The sequence below is a fragment of the Heptranchias perlo genome, chromosome 8, assembly GCF_035084215.1.
Source record: "Heptranchias perlo isolate sHepPer1 chromosome 8, sHepPer1.hap1, whole genome shotgun sequence".
Taxonomy (NCBI): domain Eukaryota; kingdom Metazoa; phylum Chordata; class Chondrichthyes; order Hexanchiformes; family Hexanchidae; genus Heptranchias; species Heptranchias perlo.
Genome location: NC_090332.1, coordinates 57,245,496 through 57,263,478, shown reverse-complemented (window position 1 = coordinate 57,263,478; position 17,983 = coordinate 57,245,496). Strand labels below are relative to the sequence as shown.

At 51.6% G+C, this 17,983-nt stretch overlaps 1 protein-coding gene across 1 annotated transcript in view; it reads left to right on the top strand.

Moving 5' to 3' along the window:
* Positions 1–9,987, top strand: part of LOC137324830 (calphotin-like) — an 85,323-nt gene extending 75,336 nt beyond the window's left edge. The window contains exon 10 of the mRNA XM_067989557.1: positions 9,628–9,987. Within this exon, the coding sequence (XP_067845658.1) occupies positions 9,628–9,987 (360 nt within the window). The remainder of the gene's footprint in view (positions 1–9,627) is intronic.
* The last annotated feature ends 7,996 nt before the right edge of the window (positions 9,988–17,983 follow it).

The following is a 17,983-nucleotide window of genomic DNA, read 5'->3' as shown; positions in this document are numbered from 1 at the left end:
ATCGAGCCTGACACTGTGCCTGTGATCGAGCCTGACACCGTGCCTGTGATCGAGCCTCACACAGTCCCTGTGATCGAGCCTGACACAGTGCCTGTGATCGAGCCTGACACCGTGTGTGTGATCGAGCCTGACACCGTGTGTGTGATCGAGCCTGACACAGTGCCTGTGATCGAGCCTGACACCGTGCCTGTGATCAAGACTGACGCCATGTGTGTGATCAAGCCTGACACAGTGCCTGAGATTGAGCCTGACACGGTGCCTGTGATCGAGCCTGAGACATGTGTGTGATCGAGCCTGACACAGTGCCTGTGATCGAGCCTGACACAGTGCCTGTGATCGAGCCTGACACTGTGCCTGTGATAGAGCCTGACACTGTGCCTGTGATCGAGCCTGACACTGTGCCTGTGAACACGCGTGACACAGTGCCTGTGATCAAGCCTGACACCGTGTGTGTGCTCGAGCCTGACACCGTGTGTGTGATCGAGCCTGACACCGTGTGTGTGAACGAGCCTGATGTTATGCCTGTGATTGAGCCGAACACAGTGCCTGAGATCGAGCCTGATACCGTGCCTGTGTTCGAGCCTGACACTGTGCCTGTGATCGAGCCTGACACCGTGCCTGTGAATGAGCCTTACGTTATGCCTGTGATTGAGCCTAACACTGTGTCTGTGATCGAGCCTGATACCGTGCCTGTGATCGAGCATGACACTGTGCCTGTGTTCGTGCCTGACACTGTGCCTGTGATCGAGCCTGACACAGTGTCTGTGATCGAGCCTGACATTATGTCTGAGATCAAGCCTGATACTGTGCCTGTGTTCGAGCCTGAGACTGTGCCTGTGATAGAGCCTGACATTCTGTCTGTGATCAAGCCTGACACCGTGTGTGTGATTAAGCCTGATACTGTGCCTGTGATTGAACCTGACATTGTGCCTCTGATCGAGCCTGACACTGTGTCTGTGATCGAGCCTGATACCGTACTTGTGTTCGAGCATGACACTGTGCCTGTGATCGAGCCTGACACACTGCCTGTGATTGAGCCTGACACCGTGTGTGTGATCGAGCCTGACACCGTGTGTGATCGAGCCTGATGTTATGCCTGTGATTGAGCCTAACACCGTGTCTGTGATCGAGCCTGATACCGTGCCTGTGTTCGAGCCTGACACTGTGCCTGTGATCGAGCCTAACATTATGTCTGTGATCAAGCCTGATACCATGCCTGTGATCGAGCCTGACACCGTGCCTGTGATCGAGCCTGACATTATGTCTGTGATCAAGCCTGATGCTGTGCCTGTGTTCGAGCCTGAGACTGTGCCTGTGATTGAGCCTGACATTATGCCTGTGATCGAGCCTGACATAGTGCCTGTGATCGAGCCTGACACCGTGCCTGTGATTGAGCCTGACACCGTGTGTGCAATCGAGCCTGACACCGTGCCTGTGATCGAGCCTGACATCGTGTGTGTGATCGAGCCTGACACCGTGCGTGTGTTCGACCCTGACACCGTGTGTGTGTGATCGAGCCTGACACAGTGCCTGTGATCGAGCCTGCACATTGCCTGTGATCGAGCCTCACACCGTGTGTGTAATCGAGCCTGACACAGTGCCTGTGATCAAGCCTGACATTATGTCTGTGATCAAGACTGACACCGTGTGTGTGATTAAGCCTGATACTGTGCCTGTGATCGAACCTGACATTGTGCCTGCGATCGAGCCTGACACACTGCCTGTGATCAAGCCTGACACCGTGTGTGTGATCGAGCCTGACACCGTGTGTGTGATCGAGCCTGACACCATATGTGTGATCGAGCCTGACACAGTGCCTGTGATCGAACCTGACACCATGTGTGTGAACGAGCCTGATATTATGCCTCTGATTGAGCCTAACACCGTGTCTGTGATCGAGCCTGATACCGTGCCTGTGAACGAGCCTGATACCGTGCCTGTGATCGAGCCTGAGACTGTGCCTGTGATCGAGCCTGACATTATGCCTGTGATCGAGCCTGACATAGTGCCTGTGAACGAGCCTGACACTGTGCCTCTGATTGAGCCTGACACCGTGTGTGCAATAGAGCCTGACACCGTGCCTGTGATCGAGCCTGACACCGTGCCTGTGATCGAGCCTGAGACTGTGCCTGTGATCGAGCCTGACATTATGCCTGTGATCGAGCCTGACATAGTGCCTGTGAACGAGCCTGACACTGTGCCTGTGATTGAGCCTGACACCGTGTGTGCAATAGAGCCTGACACCGTGCCTGTGATCGAGCCTGACACCGTGCCTGAGATCGAGCCTGACACCGTGTGTGTGATCAAGCCTGACACGGTGCCTGTGATCGAGCTTGCGACGTGTGTGTGATCGAGCCTGACACAGTGCCTGTGATCGAGCCTGACACAGTGCCTGTGATCGAGCCTGACACAGTGCCTGTGATCGAGCCTGACACTGTGCCTGTGATCGAGCCTGACACAGTGCCTGTGATTGAGCTTGACACCGTGTGTGTGCTCGAGCCTGACACCGTTTGTGTGATCGAGCCTGACACAGTGCCTGTGATTGAGCCTGACACCGTGTGTGTGAACGAGCCTGATGTTATGCCTGTGATTGAACCTAACACTGTGTCTGTGATCGAGCCTGATACCGTGCCTGTGTTCGAGCCTGACACTGTGCCTGTGATCGAGCCTGACATTATGTCTGTGATCAAGCCTGATACCATGCCTGTGATCGAGCCTGACACCGTGCCTGTGAACGAGCCTGACGTTATGCCTGTGATCAAGCCTGATACTGTGCCTGTGTTCGAGCCTGAGACTGTGCCTGTGATCGAGCCTGACATTATGTCTGTGATCAAGCCTGACATCATGTGTGTGATCGAGCCTGACACCGTGTGTGTGATCGAGCCTGACACCGTGTGTGTGTGATCGAGCCTGACACAGTGCCTGTGATCGAGCCTGACACCGTGCCTGTGATCGAGCCTCACACCGTGTGTGTAATCGAGCCTGACACAGTGTGTGTGATCGAGCCTGACACTGTGCCTGTGATCGAGCCTGACACCGTGCCTGTGATCGAGCCTCACACAGTCCCTGTGATCGAGCCTGACACAGTGCCTGTGATCGAGCCTGACACCGTGTGTGTGATCGAGCCTGACACCGTGTGTGTGATCGAGCCTGACACAGTGCCTGTGATCGAGCCTGACACCGTGCCTGTGATCAAGACTGACGCCATGTGTGTGATCAAGCCTGACACAGTGCCTGAGATTGAGCCTGACACGGTGCCTGTGATCGAGCCTGAGACGTGTGTGTGATCGAGCCTGACACAGTGCCTGTGATCGAGCCTGACACAGTGCCTGTGATCGAGCCTGACACTGTGCCTGTGATAGAGCCTGACACTGTGCCTGTGATCGAGCCTGACACTGTGCCTGTGAACACGCGTGACACAGTGCCTGTGATCAAGCCTGACACCGTGTGTGTGCTCGAGCCTGACACCGTGTGTGTGATCGAGCCTGACACCGTGTGTGTGAACGAGCCTGATGTTATGCCTGTGATTGAGCCGAACACAGTGCCTGAGATCGAGCCTGATACCGTGCCTGTGTTCGAGCCTGACACTGTGCCTGTGATCGAGCCTGACACCGTGCCTGTGAATGAGCCTTACGTTATGCCTGTGATTGAGCCTAACACTGTGTCTGTGATCGAGCCTGATACCGTGCCTGTGATCGAGCATGACACTGTGCCTGTGTTCGTGCCTGACACTGTGCCTGTGATCGAGCCTGACACAGTGTCTGTGATCGAGCCTGACATTATGTCTGAGATCAAGCCTGATACTGTGCCTGTGTTCGAGCCTGAGACTGTGCCTGTGATAGAGCCTGACATTCTGTCTGTGATCAAGCCTGACACCGTGTGTGTGATTAAGCCTGATACTGTGCCTGTGATTGAACCTGACATTGTGCCTCTGATCGAGCCTGACACTGTGTCTGTGATCGAGCCTGATACCGTACTTGTGTTCGAGCATGACACTGTGCCTGTGATCGAGCCTGACACACTGCCTGTGATTGAGCCTGACACCATGTGTGTGATCGAGCCTGACACCGTGTGTGATCGAGCCTGATGTTATGCCTGTGATTGAGCCTAACACCGTGTCTGTGATCGAGCCTGATACCGTGCCTGTGTTCGAGCCTGACACTGTGCCTGTGATCGAGCCTGACATTATGTCTGTGATCAAGCCTGATACCATGCCTGTGATCGAGCCTGACACCGTGCCTGTGATCGAGCCTGACATTATGTCTGTGATCAAGCCTGATGCTGTGCCTGTGTTCGAGCCTGAGACTGTGCCTGTGATTGAGCCTGACATTATGCCTGTGATCGAGCCTGACATAGTGCCTGTGATCGAGCCTGACACCGTGCCTGTGATTGAGCCTGACACCGTGTGTGCAATCGAGCCTGACACCGTGCCTGTGATCGAGCCTGACATCGTGTGTGTGATCGAGCCTGACACCGTGCGTGTGTTCGACCCTGACACCGTGTGTGTGTGATCGAGCCTGACACAGTGCCTGTGATCGAGCCTGCACAGTGCCTGTGATCGAGCCTCACACCGTGTGTGTAATCGAGCCTGACACAGTGCCTGAGATCGAGCCTGACACCGTGTGTGTGATCGAGCCTGACACAGTGCCTGTGCTCGAGCCTGACACAGTGCCTCTGATCGAGCCTGACACTGTGTCTGTGATCGAGCCTGACACTGTGCCTGTGATCGAGCCTGACACTGTGCCTGTGAACGAGCCTGACACAGTGCCTGTGATCGAGCCTGACAACGTGTGTGTGCTCGAGCCTGACACCGTGTGTGTGATCGAGCCTGACACAGTGCCTGTGATTGAGCCTGACACCGTGTGTGTGATCAAGCCTGACACGGTGCCTGTGATCGAGCCTGACACAGTGCCTGTGATCAAGCCTGACACTGTGCCTGTGAACGAGCCTGACACAGTGCCTGTGATCGAGCCTGACACCATGTGTGTGCTCGAGCCTGACACCGTGCCTGTGATCGAGCCTGACACCGTGTGTGTGAATGAGCCTGATGTTATGCCTGTGATTGAGCCTAACACTGTGTCTGTGATCGAGCCTGATACCGTGCCTGTGATCGAGCCTGGCATTATGTCTGTGATCAAGCCTGATACTGTGCCTGTGTTCGAGCCTGAGACTGTGCCTGTGATCGAGCCTGACATTGTGTGTGTGATCGAGCCTGACACCGTGCGTGTGTTCGACCCTGACACCGTGTGTGTGTGATCGAGCCTGACACAGTGCCTGTGATCGAGCCTGCACAGTGCCTGTGATCGAGCCTCACACCGTGTGTGTAATCGAGCCTGACACAGTGCCTGTGATCAAGCCTGACATTATGTCTGTGATCAAGACTGACACCGTGTGTGTGATTAAGCCTGATACTGTGCCTGTGATCGAACCTGACATTGTGCCTGCGATCGAGCCTGACACACTGCCTGTGATCAAGCCTGACACCGTGTGTGTGATCGAGCCTGACACCGTGTGTGTGATCGAGCCTGACACCATATGTGTGATCGAGCCTGACACAGTGCCTGTGATCGAACCTGACACCATGTGTGTGAACGAGCCTGATATTATGCATCTGATTGAGCCTAACACCGTGTCTGTGATCGAGCCTGATACCGTGCCTGTGAACGAGCCTGATACCGTGCCTGTGATCGAGCCTGAGACTGTGCCTGTGATCGAGCCTGACATTATGCCTGTGATCGAGCCTGACATAGTGCCTGTGAACGAGCCTGACACTGTGCCTCTGATTGAGCCTGACACCGTGTGTGCAATAGAGCCTGACACCGTGCCTGTGATCGAGCCTGACACCGTGCCTGTGATCGAGCCTGAGACTGTGCCTGTGATCGAGCCTGACATTATGCCTGTGATCGAGCCTGACATAGTGCCTGTGAACGAGCCTGACACTGTGCCTGTGATTGAGCCTGACACCGTGTGTGCAATAGAGCCTGACACCGTGCCTGTGATCGAGCCTGACACCGTGCCTGAGATCGAGCCTGACACCGTGTGTGTGATCAAGCCTGACACGGTGCCTGTGATCGAGCTTGCGACGTGTGTGTGATCGAGCCTGACACAGTGCCTGTGATCGAGCCTGACACAGTGCCTGTGATCGAGCCTGACACAGTGCCTGTGATCGAGCCTGACACTGTGCCTGTGATCGAGCCTGACACAGTGCCTGTGATTGAGCTTGACACCGTGTGTGTGCTCGAGCCTGACACCGTGTGTGTGATCGAGCCTGACACAGTGCCTGTGATTGAGCCTGACACCGTGTGTGTGAACGAGCCTGATGTTATGCCTGTGATTGAACCTAACACTGTGTCTGTGATCGAGCCTGATACCGTGCCTGTGTTCGAGCCTGACACCGTGCCTGTGAACGAGCCTGACGTTATGCCTGTGATCAAGCCTGATACTGTGCCTGTGTTCGAGCCTGAGACTGTGCCTGTGATCGAGCCTGACATTATGTCTGTGATCAAGCCTGACATCATGTGTGTGATCGAGCCTGACACCGTGTGTGTGATCGAGCCTGACACCGTGTGTGTGTGATCGAGCCTGACACAGTGCCTGTGATCGAGCCTGACACCGTGCCTGTGATCGAGCCTCACACCGTGTGTGTAATCGAGCCTGACACAGTGTGTGTGATCGAGCCTGACACTGTGCCTGTGATCGAGCCTGACACCGTGCCTGTGATCGAGCCTCACACAGTGCCTGTGATCGAGCCTGACACCGTGTGTGTGATCGAGCCTGACACCGTGTGTGTGATCGAGCCTGACACAGTGCCTGTGATCGAGCCTGACACCGTGCCTGTGATCAAGACTGACGCCATGTGTGTGATCAAGCCTGACACAGTGCCTGAGATTGAGCCTGACACGGTGCCTGTGATCGAGCCTGAGACGTGTGTGTGATCGAGCCTGACACAGTGCCTGTGATCGAGCCTGACACAGTGCCTGTGATCGAGCCTGACACTGTGCCTGTGATAGAGCCTGACACTGTGCCTGTGATCGAGCCTGACACTGTGCCTGTGAACACGCGTGACACAGTGCCTGTGATCAAGCCTGACACCGTGTGTGTGCTCGAGCCTGACACCGTGTGTGTGATCGAGCCTGACACCGTGTGTGTGAACGAGCCTGATGTTATGCCTGTGATTGAGCCGAACACAGTGCCTGAGATCGAGCCTGATACCGTGCCTGTGTTCGAGCCTGACACTGTGCCTGTGATCGAGCCTGACACCGTGCCTGTGAATGAGCCTTACGTTATGCCTGTGATTGAGCCTAACACTGTGTCTGTGATCGAGCCTGATACCGTGCCTGTGATCGAGCATGACACTGTGCCTGTGTTCGTGCCTGACACTGTGCCTGTGATCGAGCCTGACACAGTGTCTGTGATCGAGCCTGACATTATGTCTGAGATCAAGCCTGATACTGTGCCTGTGTTCGAGCCTGAGACTGTGCCTGTGATAGAGCCTGACATTCTGTCTGTGATCAAGCCTGACACCGTGTGTGTGATTAAGCCTGATACTGTGCCTGTGATTGAACCTGACATTGTGCCTCTGATCGAGCCTGACACTGTGTCTGTGATCGAGCCTGATACCGTACTTGTGTTCGAGCATGACACTGTGCCTGTGATCGAGCCTGACACACTGCCTGTGATTGAGCCTGACACCGTGTGTGTGATCGAGCCTGACACCGTGTGTGATCGAGCCTGATGTTATGCCTGTGATTGAGCCTAACACCGTGTCTGTGATCGAGCCTGATACCGTGCCTGTGTTCGAGCCTGACACTGTGCCTGTGATCGAGCCTGACATTATGTCTGTGATCAAGCCTGATACCATGCCTGTGATCGAGCCTGACACCGTGCCTGTGATCGAGCCTGACATTATGTCTGTGATCAAGCCTGATGCTGTGCCTGTGTTCGAGCCTGAGACTGTGCCTGTGATTGAGCCTGACATTATGCCTGTGATCGAGCCTGACATAGTGCCTGTGATCGAGCCTGACACCGTGCCTGTGATTGAGCCTGACACCGTGTGTGCAATCGAGCCTGACACCGTGCCTGTGATCGAGCCTGACATTGTGTGTGTGATCGAGCCTGACACCGTGCGTGTGTTCGACCCTGACACCGTGTGTGTGTGATCGAGCCTGACACAGTGCCTGTGATCGAGCCTGCACAGTGCCTGTGATCGAGCCTCACACCGTGTGTGTAATCGAGCCTGACACAGTGCCTGAGATCGAGCCTGACACCGTGTGTGTGATCGAGCCTGACACAGTGCCTGTGCTCGAGCCTGACACAGTGCCTCTGATCGAGCCTGACACTGTGTCTGTGATCGAGCCTGACACTGTGCCTGTGATCGAGCCTGACACTGTGCCTGTGAACGAGCCTGACACAGTGCCTGTGATCGAGCCTGACAACGTGTGTGTGCTCGAGCCTGACACCGTGTGTGTGATCGAGCCTGACACAGTGCCTGTGATTGAGCCTGACACCGTGTGTGTGATCAAGCCTGACACGGTGCCTGTGATCGAGCCTGACACAGTGCCTGTGATCAAGCCTGACACTGTGCCTGTGAACGAGCCTGACACAGTGCCTGTGATCGAGCCTGACACCATGTGTGTGCTCGAGCCTGACACCGTGCCTGTGATCGAGCCTGACACCGTGTGTGTGAATGAGCCTGATGTTATGCCTGTGATTGAGCCTAACACTGTGTCTGTGATCGAGCCTGATACCGTGCCTGTGATCGAGCCTGGCATTATGTCTGTGATCAAGCCTGATACTGTGCCTGTGTTCGAGCCTGAGACTGTGCCTGTGATCGAGCCTGACATTATGTCTGTGATCAAGCCTGACACCGTGTGTGTGATTAAGCCTGATACTGTGCCTGTGATCGAACCTGTCATTGTGCCTCTGATCGAGCCTGACACTGTGTCTGTGATCGAGCCTGATACCGTACCTGTGTTCGAGCCTGACACTGTGCCTGTGATCAAGCCTGACATTATGTCTGTGATCAAGCCTGACACCGTGTGCGTGATTAAGCCTGATACTGTGCCTGTGATCGAACCTGACATTGTGCCTCTGATCGAGCCTGACACCGTGCCTGTGAACGAGCCTGATACAGTACCTGTGATCGAGCCTGACACCGTGCCTGTGATCGAGCCAGACACCGTGCATGTGATCGAGCCAGACACTGTGCCTTTGATCGAGCCTGACACTGTGCCTTTGTTCGAGCCTGACACTGTGCCTATGATCGACCCTGATGCTGTGCTTGTGATCGAGCCTGACATAGTACCTGTGATCGAGCCTGACATTGTGCCTGTGATCAAGCCTGACATTGTGCCTGTGATCCAGCATGACACCGTGCCTGTGATCGAGCCTGAAATTATGCCTGTGATTGAGCCTAACACTGTGTCTGTGATTGAGCCTGACACCATGCCTGTGATCGAGCCTGACATTATGTCTGTGATCCAGCCTGATACTGTGCCTGTGTTCGAGCCTGAGACTGTGCCTGTGATCTAGCCTGACACTGTGCCTGTGATCGAGCCTGACACCGTGCCTGTGATCGAGCTTGACACTGTGCCTTTGATCGAACCTGACACTGTGCCTGTGATCGAGCCTGACACTGTGCCTATGATCGACCCTGACACTGTGCCTGTGATCGAGCCTGACACTGTGCCTGTGATCGAGTCGGACACAGTACCTGTGATCGAGCCGGACACAGTACCTGTGATCAAGCCTGACATTGTGCCTGTGATCGAGCCTGACACAGTACCTGTGATCGAGCCGGACACAGTACCTGTGATCGAGCCTGACATTGTGCCTGTGATCGAGCCTGACACAGTACCTGTGATCGAGCCTGACACCGTGCCTGTGATCGACCCTGACACTGTGCCTGTGATCGAGCCTGACACCGTGCCTGTGATCGAGCCGGACACAGTACCTGTGAACGAGCCGGACACAGTACCTGTGATGTGATGCTACAGTGTATCTAATTGTCTGTGGTATTTGATGGCACAGAGCATCACACTGTCTGGGATTGGATGGTACAGAGTATCACACTTTCTGGGATTGGATGGTACAGAGCATCACACTGTCTGGGATTGGATGGTACAGAGTATCACACTTTCTGGGATTGGATGGTACAGAGCATCACACTGTCTGGGATTGGATGGTACAGAGTATCACACTTTCTGGGTTTGGATGCAAATAATATCACAATGTCTGGGATTGGATGGTACAGAGCAACACACTGTCTGGGATTGGATGGTACAGATTATCATACTTTCTGGGATTTAATGGTACATAGTATGCTTGGGATGTGATGGTACAGAATATCACACAGTCTGAGATTTGAAGGTGCAGAGTAAAACATTGTCTTGGATGTGATGGTACAGATAAAACATTGTCTGGGATTTGATGGTACAGAGCATCACATTGTCTGGGATTTGAAGGTACAGAGTATCACATTGTCTGGGATTTGATGGGACAGCGTATCACACGGTCTGGGACTTAATGGTACAGAGTATCACATTGTCTTGGATGTGATGGTACAGAGTATCACATTGTCTGGGATTTGATGGGACAGCGTATCACACGGTCTGGGACTTAATGGTACAGAGTATCACATTGTCTGGGATTTGATGGTACAGCGTATCACACGGTCTGGGACTTAATGGTACAGAGTATCACATTGTCTGGGATTTGATGGGACAGCGTATCACACGGTCTGGGACTTAATGGTACAGAGTATCACATTGTCTGGGATTTGATGGTACAGCGTATCACACGGTCTGGGACTTAATGGTACAGAGTAAAACATTGTCTGGGATTTGATAGTACAGAGTATCACTCTGATTAGGATTGGATGGTATACAATATCACACTGTCTGGTATTTGATGGTACAGAGTAGCTCACTCACTTGAATTGGATGGTATGGAGTATCACACTGTCTGGGATTGGATGCTACATAGTATCACACTGTCTGGGATTGGATGCTACATAGTATCACACGGTCTGGGGTTGGATGGTACAGAGTATCACACGGTCTGGGGTTGGATGGTACAGAGTATCACACGGTCTGGGATTGGATGGTACAGAGTATCACACGGTCTGGGATTGGATGGTACAGAGTATCACACGGTCTGGGATTGGATGGTACAGAGTATCACACGGTCTGGGATTGGATGGTACAGAGTATCACACGGTCTGGGATTGGATGGTACAGAGTATCACACGGTCTGGGATTGGATGGTGCAGAGTAGCTCACTCACTTGAATTGGATGGTATGGAGTATCACACTGTCTGGGATTGGATGGTACAGAGTATCACACGGTCTGGGGTTGGATGGTACAGATTATCACACGGTCTGGGGTTGGATGGTACAGATTATCACACGGTCTGGGGTTGGATGGTACAGAGTATCACACGGTCTGGGATTGGATGGTACAGAGTATCACACGGTCTGGGATTGGATGGTACAGAGTATCACACGGTCTGGGATTGGATGGTACAGAGTATCACACGGTCTGGGGTTGGATGGTACAGAGTATCACACGGTCTGGGATTGGATGGTACAGAGTATCACACGGTCTGGGATTGGATGGTACAGAGTATCACACGGTCTGGGATTGGATGGTACAGAGTATCACACTGTCTGGGGTTGGATGGTACAGAGTATCACACTGTCTGGGATTGGATGGTACAGAGTATCACACGGTCTGGGATTGGATGGTACAGAGTATCACACGGTCTGGGATTGGATGGTGCAGAGTATCACACTGTCTGGGATTGAATTCCACAGGTTCACCACCCTCTGAGTGAAGAAATTTCTCCTCATCTCGGTTCTAAATGGCATACCCCGTATCCTGAGACTGTGACCCCTGGTTCTGAACTCCCCATCCATTGGGAACATCCTCCCTGCATCTAGTCTGTCTAGTCCTGTTAGAATTTTATATGTTTTGATGAGAGCGCCTCTCATTCTTCTCAACTCTAGTGAATATAGGCCTAGTCGACCAAATCTCTCCTCATACGTCAGTCCTGCCATCCCAGGAATCAGTCTGGTAAACCTTCGTTGCACGGCAAGCACATCCTTCCTCAGATAAGGAGACCAAAACTGCACACAATACTCCAGATGTGGTCTCACCAAGGCCCTGCATAACTGCAGTAAGACATCCCTGCTCCTGTACTCAAAGCATCTTACAATGAAGGCTAACATACCATCTGTCTTCCTAACTGGTGCTGCACCTGAATGCTCGCTTTCAGCGACTGGTGTACAAGGACACCCAGGTCTTGTTGCACCTCCCCTTTTCCCAATCTATCACCATTCAGATAATAATCTGCCTTTCTGTTTTTAAAACCAAAGTGGATAACCTCACATTTATCCACGTTATACTGCATCTGACATGTTCTTGCCCACTAACCCAACTTGTCTAAATCACATTGGAGCCTCTTTGTATCCTCCTCACAGCTCACATTCCACCCCAGCTTTGTGTCGTCTGCAAACTTGGAAATGTTACAATTAGTTCCCTCATCCAAATCATTGATGTATATTGTGAACAGCTGGGACCCGAGCACTGATCCCTGCAGTACCCCACTAGTCACTGCCTGCCACCCGGAAAAGGACCCTGTCTGTCAACCAATTCTCAATCCATGCCAGTATATTCCCCCCAATCCCATGTGCTTTAATTTTGCACACTGACCTCTTGTGTGGGACCTTATCAAAAGCCTTCTGAAGATCCAAATACACCACATCCACTGGTTCTCTTCTGTCTATTCTACTAGTTACCTCCTCAAAAAACTCCAGTAGATTTGTTAAGCATGATTTCTCTTTCATAAACCCACGCTGACTTTGTCCAATCCCGTTAATGCCCTCCAAGTGTTTTGTTATCACATCCTTTATAATAGACTCTAGCATTTTCCCCACTACTGATGTTAGGCTAACTGGTCTGTAATTCCCTGTTTTTTCTCTCCCTCCTTTTTTAAATAGTGGGGTTACATTTGCCACCCTCCAATCTGTAGAAACTGTTCCAGAGTCTGTAGAATTTTGGAAGATGATCACCAATGCATCCACTATTTCCAGGGCCACTTCCTTTCGTACTCTGGGATGTCGATTATCAGGCCCTGGGGATTTGTCAGCCTTTAGCCCCATTAATTTCCCTAGCACTATTTTTTTACTGATACTGGTTTCCTTCAGTTCCTCCCTCTCACTAGACCTTTGGTTCCCTAACATTTCTGGGAGGTTATTTGTGTCCTCCTTTGTGAAGACAGAACCAAAGTATGTGTTTAATTGTTCTGCCATTTCTTTGTAATTATAATTTCCCCCATTTCTGACTGTAAGGGACCTACATTTGTCTTCACTAATCTTTTTCTCTTGACATATTTATAGAAGCTTTTACAGTCAGTTTTTATGTTCCCTGCTAGTTTACTCTGATGGTACAGGGTATCACACTGTTTGGGATTTAATGGTACAAATTATCAAAATGTCTAGGATTTGATGGTACAGAGTTGCACACTGTCTGGGGATTGGATGATACAGAATATCACAATGTCTGGGATTGGATAGTACAGAGCATCATACTTTCTGGGATTTGATTGTACATAGTATCACAATGTTTGTGATGTGATGATACAAGGTATCACACTGTCTGGGATGTGATGGTACACAATATCACACTGTCTGGGATGTGATGGTACACAATATCACACTGTCTGATATTTGATGGTACAGAGTAGCACACTCTCTTGGATTGTATGGTAAGGAGTTTCACACTGTCTGGGTTTGGATGGTACAGAGTATCGTACTGTCTGGCATTTGGTTGTATAGCGTATCGCACTCTCTAGGGTTTGATGGTACAGCGTATCACTCTGCCTGGGATTTGATAGTACAGATTATCACTCTGATTAGCATTGGATGGTACAGGGCATTACATTGTTTGGGATTTGATGGTACAGAGTACCACACTGTCAGGGATTGGATGGGGATATCCAGGCCTGGCGATTTATCTACTTTCAAGGATGCTAATCCACTTAATATTTCCTCTCTCACTATGTTTATCCCATCCAATGTTTTGCACTCAACCTCCTTAACTACAATGTCTGCATCGTCCCCCTCTTTTGTGAAGATAGAATCATAGAAGAATCATAGAAGTTTACAACATGGAAACAGGCCCTTCGGCCCAACATGTCCATGTCGCCCAGTTTATACCACTAAGCTAGTCCCAATTGCCTGCACTTGGCCCATATCCCTCTATACCCATCTTACCCATGTAACTGTCCAAATGCTTTTTAAAAGACAAAATTGTACCCGCCTCTACTACTGCCTCTGGCAGCTCGTTCCAGACACTCACCATCCTTTGAGTGAAAAAATTGCCCCTCTGGACCCTTTTGTATCTCTCCCCTCTCACCTTAAATCTATGCCCCCTCGTTATAGACTCCCCTACCTTTGGGAAAAGATTTTGACTATCTACCTTATCTATGCCCCTCATTATTTTATAGACTTCTATAAGATCACCCCTTAACCTCCTACTCTCCAGGGAAAAAAGTCTCAGTCTATCCAACCTCTCCCTATAAGTCAAACCATCAAGTCCCGGTAGCATCCTAGTAAATCTTTTCTGCACTCTTTCTAGTTTAATAATATCCTTTCTATAATAGGGTGACCAGAACTGTACACAGTATTCCAAGTGTGGCCTTACTAATGTCTTGTACAACTTCAACAAGACATCCCAACTCCTGTATTCAATGTTCTGACCAATGAAACCAAGCATGCTGAATGCCTTCTTCACCACCCTATCCACCTGTGACTCCACTTTCAAGGAGCTATGAACCTGTACTCCTAGATCTCTTTGTTCTATAACTCTCCCCAACGCCCTACCATTAACGGAGTAGGTCCTGGCCCGATTCAATCTACCAAAATGCATCACCTCACATTTATCTAAATTAAACTCCATCTGCCATTCATCGGCCCACTGGCCCAATTTATCAAGATCCCGTTGCAATCCTAGATAACCTTCTTCACTGTCCACAATGCCACCAATCTTGGTGTCATCTGCAAACTTACTAACCATGCCTCCTAAATTCTCATCCAAATCATTAATATAAATAACAAATAACAGCGGACCCAGCACCGATCCCTGAGGCACACCGCTGGTCACAGGCCTCCAGTTTGAAAAACAACCCTCTACAACCACCCTCTGTCTTCTGTCGTCAATCCAATTTTGTATCCAATTGGCTACCTCACCTTGGATCCCGTGAGATTTAACTTATGTAACAACCTACCATGCGGTACCTTGTCAAAGGCTTTGCTGAAGTCCATGTAGACCACGTCTACTGCACAGCCCTCATCTATCTTCTTGGTTACCCCTTCAAAAAACTCAATCAAATTCGTGAGACATGATTTTCCTCTCACAAAACCATGCTGACTGTTCCTAATCAGCCCCTGCCTCTCCAAATGCCTGTAGATCCTGTCTCTCAGAATACCCTCTAACAACCTACCCACTACAGATGTCAGGCTCACCGGTCTGTAGTTCCCAGGCTTTTCCCTGCCGCCCTTCTTAAACAAAGGCACAACATTTGCTACCCTCCAATCTTCAGGCACCTCACCTGTAGCTGTCGATGATTGAAATATCTCTGCGAGGGGACCCGCAATTTCCTCCCTAACCTCCCATAACGTCCTGGGATACATTTCATCAGGTCCCGGAGATTTATCTACCTTGATGCGCGTTAAGACTTCCAGCACCTCCCTCTCTGTAATATAGACTGAACGTATTCATTAAGAACCATACCCACATCTTCCACTTCCACACATAGGTTACCTTTTTGGCCTTCAATAGGCCGTACTCTTTCCTTAGTTATCCTCTTCCTCTTTATGTATTTATAAAATAACTTTGGGTTTTCCTTGATTTTACTTGCCAATATTTTTTCATGCCCTCTCTTTGCTTTCCTAATTTCCTTTTTAATTTCACCCCTGTACTTTCTATACTCCTCTAGGCTTTCTGCAGTATTGAGCTCCGGGTATCTGAAAAGCCTTTTTTGGCCTTATCTTACCCTGTGTACTCCTTGACATCCAGGGGGCTCTAGATTTGGGAGTCCCACCCTTTTTCTTTGTGGGAACATATCTGAATGCCTTGAATGTGTCGGCCCTGTTGAGGTGCAACCCATCTGGCTTGTACAGGTCCCACCTCCCCCAGAACGAGTCCCAGTGCCCCAGGAATCTAAAGCCCTCCCTCCTGCACTATCTCTCCAGCCACGCATTCATCTGCTTTATCCTCCTATTTCTGTACTCACTAGCGCATGGCACTAGGTCCTGCATTGAGGTCCTGCTTATTAATCTCTTTCCTAGCTCCCTAAAATCTGTCTGCAGGACCTCATCCCTCTTTCTACCTATGTCATTGGTACCGATATGGACCATGACCTCTGGCTGTTTACCCTCCCCCTCAGAATGTTCTGCAGCCACTCAGTGACATCCTTGGCCCTGGCACCAGGGAGGCAACATACCATCCTGGAATCATGTTTGCAGCCGCAGAAACGCCTGTCTGTTCCTCTAACTATAGAATCCCCCATCACTATTGCTCTCCTGACCTTCCTCCTCCCCCCCGTATAGCTGGGCCACCCATGATGCTGTGGACTTGGCTCTGGCTGTACTCCCCAGAGGAACCCCCTCCCTCACTAGTATTCAGAATTGAAGAGTGTGAGATGCACTCAGGGGACTCCTGCACTACCTGCCTGGTCCTCCTTGTCTGTCTGGCGGTCACCCAGTCACTCTCTGCCTGCACTCTCTTAAGCTGCGGGGTGACCACCTCATGAAACATGCTATCCACATAGCTCTCAGTCTCGTGGATGCACTGCAGTGATGCCAGCTGTTGCTCAAGCTCTGAAACCCAGAGTTCGAGCTCCTCCAGCTGACGACAGTTTCTGCACCTTGGTTGACCAGGATATGAGAAGCGTCCTGGAGTTCCCACTTGGCACAACATGTGTGTTCCACGGGACTGAGGCCCCCTGCCATGCCTTTATTTATTAGCTACTAATTAAATTTACCAAAAATAAACTCAAGACTTGTCCCTGATCCAGACAAAAAAAATGCACCAGCTACATACCAATCAGCTCCTTCCCTTGTGCCGACATCACTTTAGGTGTTTTTTTACCTGTCTCCCTGACGCTCTGTGCTCCCTCTCGGGCCTCCGCTCCTTTTCTGCTCTGCTCCCAGGCCTCTCATCGTGCTCTCGGGCCTCCGCTCCTTTTCTGCTCTGCTCCCAGGCCTCTCATCGTGCTCTCGGGCCTCCGCTCCTTTTCTGCTCTGCTCCCAGGCCTCTCATCTCGCTCTCGGGCCTCCGCTCCTTTTCTGCTCTGCTCCCAGGCCTCTCATCTTGCTCTCGGGCCTTCGCTCCTTTTCTGCTCTGCTCCCAGGCCTCTCATCTCGCTCTCGGGCCTTCGCTCCTTTTCTGCTCTGCTCCCAGGCCTCTCATCGTGCTCTCGGGCCTCCGCTCCTTTTCTGCTCTGCTCCCAGGCCTCTCATCTCGCTCTCGGGCCTTCGCTCCTTTTCTGCTCTGCTCCCAGGCCTCTCATCGTGCTCTCGGGCCTTCGCTCCTTTTCTGCTCTGCTCCCAGGCCTCTCATCGTGCTCTCGGGCCTTCGCTCCTTTTCTGCTCTGCTCCCAGGCCTCTCATCTCACTCTCGGGCCTCCGCTCCTTTTCTGCTCTGCTCCCAGGCCTCTCATCTCACTCTCAGGCCTTCGCTCCTTTTCTGCTCTGCTCCCAGGCCTCTCATCGTGCTCTCGGGCCTCCGCTCCTTTTCTGCTCTGCTCCCAGGCCTCTCATCGTGCTCTCGGGCCTCCGCTCCTTTTCTGCTCTGCTCCCAGGCCTCTCATCGTGCTCTCGGGCCTCCGCTCCTTTTCTGCTCTGCTCCCAGGCCTCTCATTTCGCTCTCGGGCCTCCGCTCCTTTTATTTTCTGCTCCCAGGCCTCTCATCGTGCTCTCGG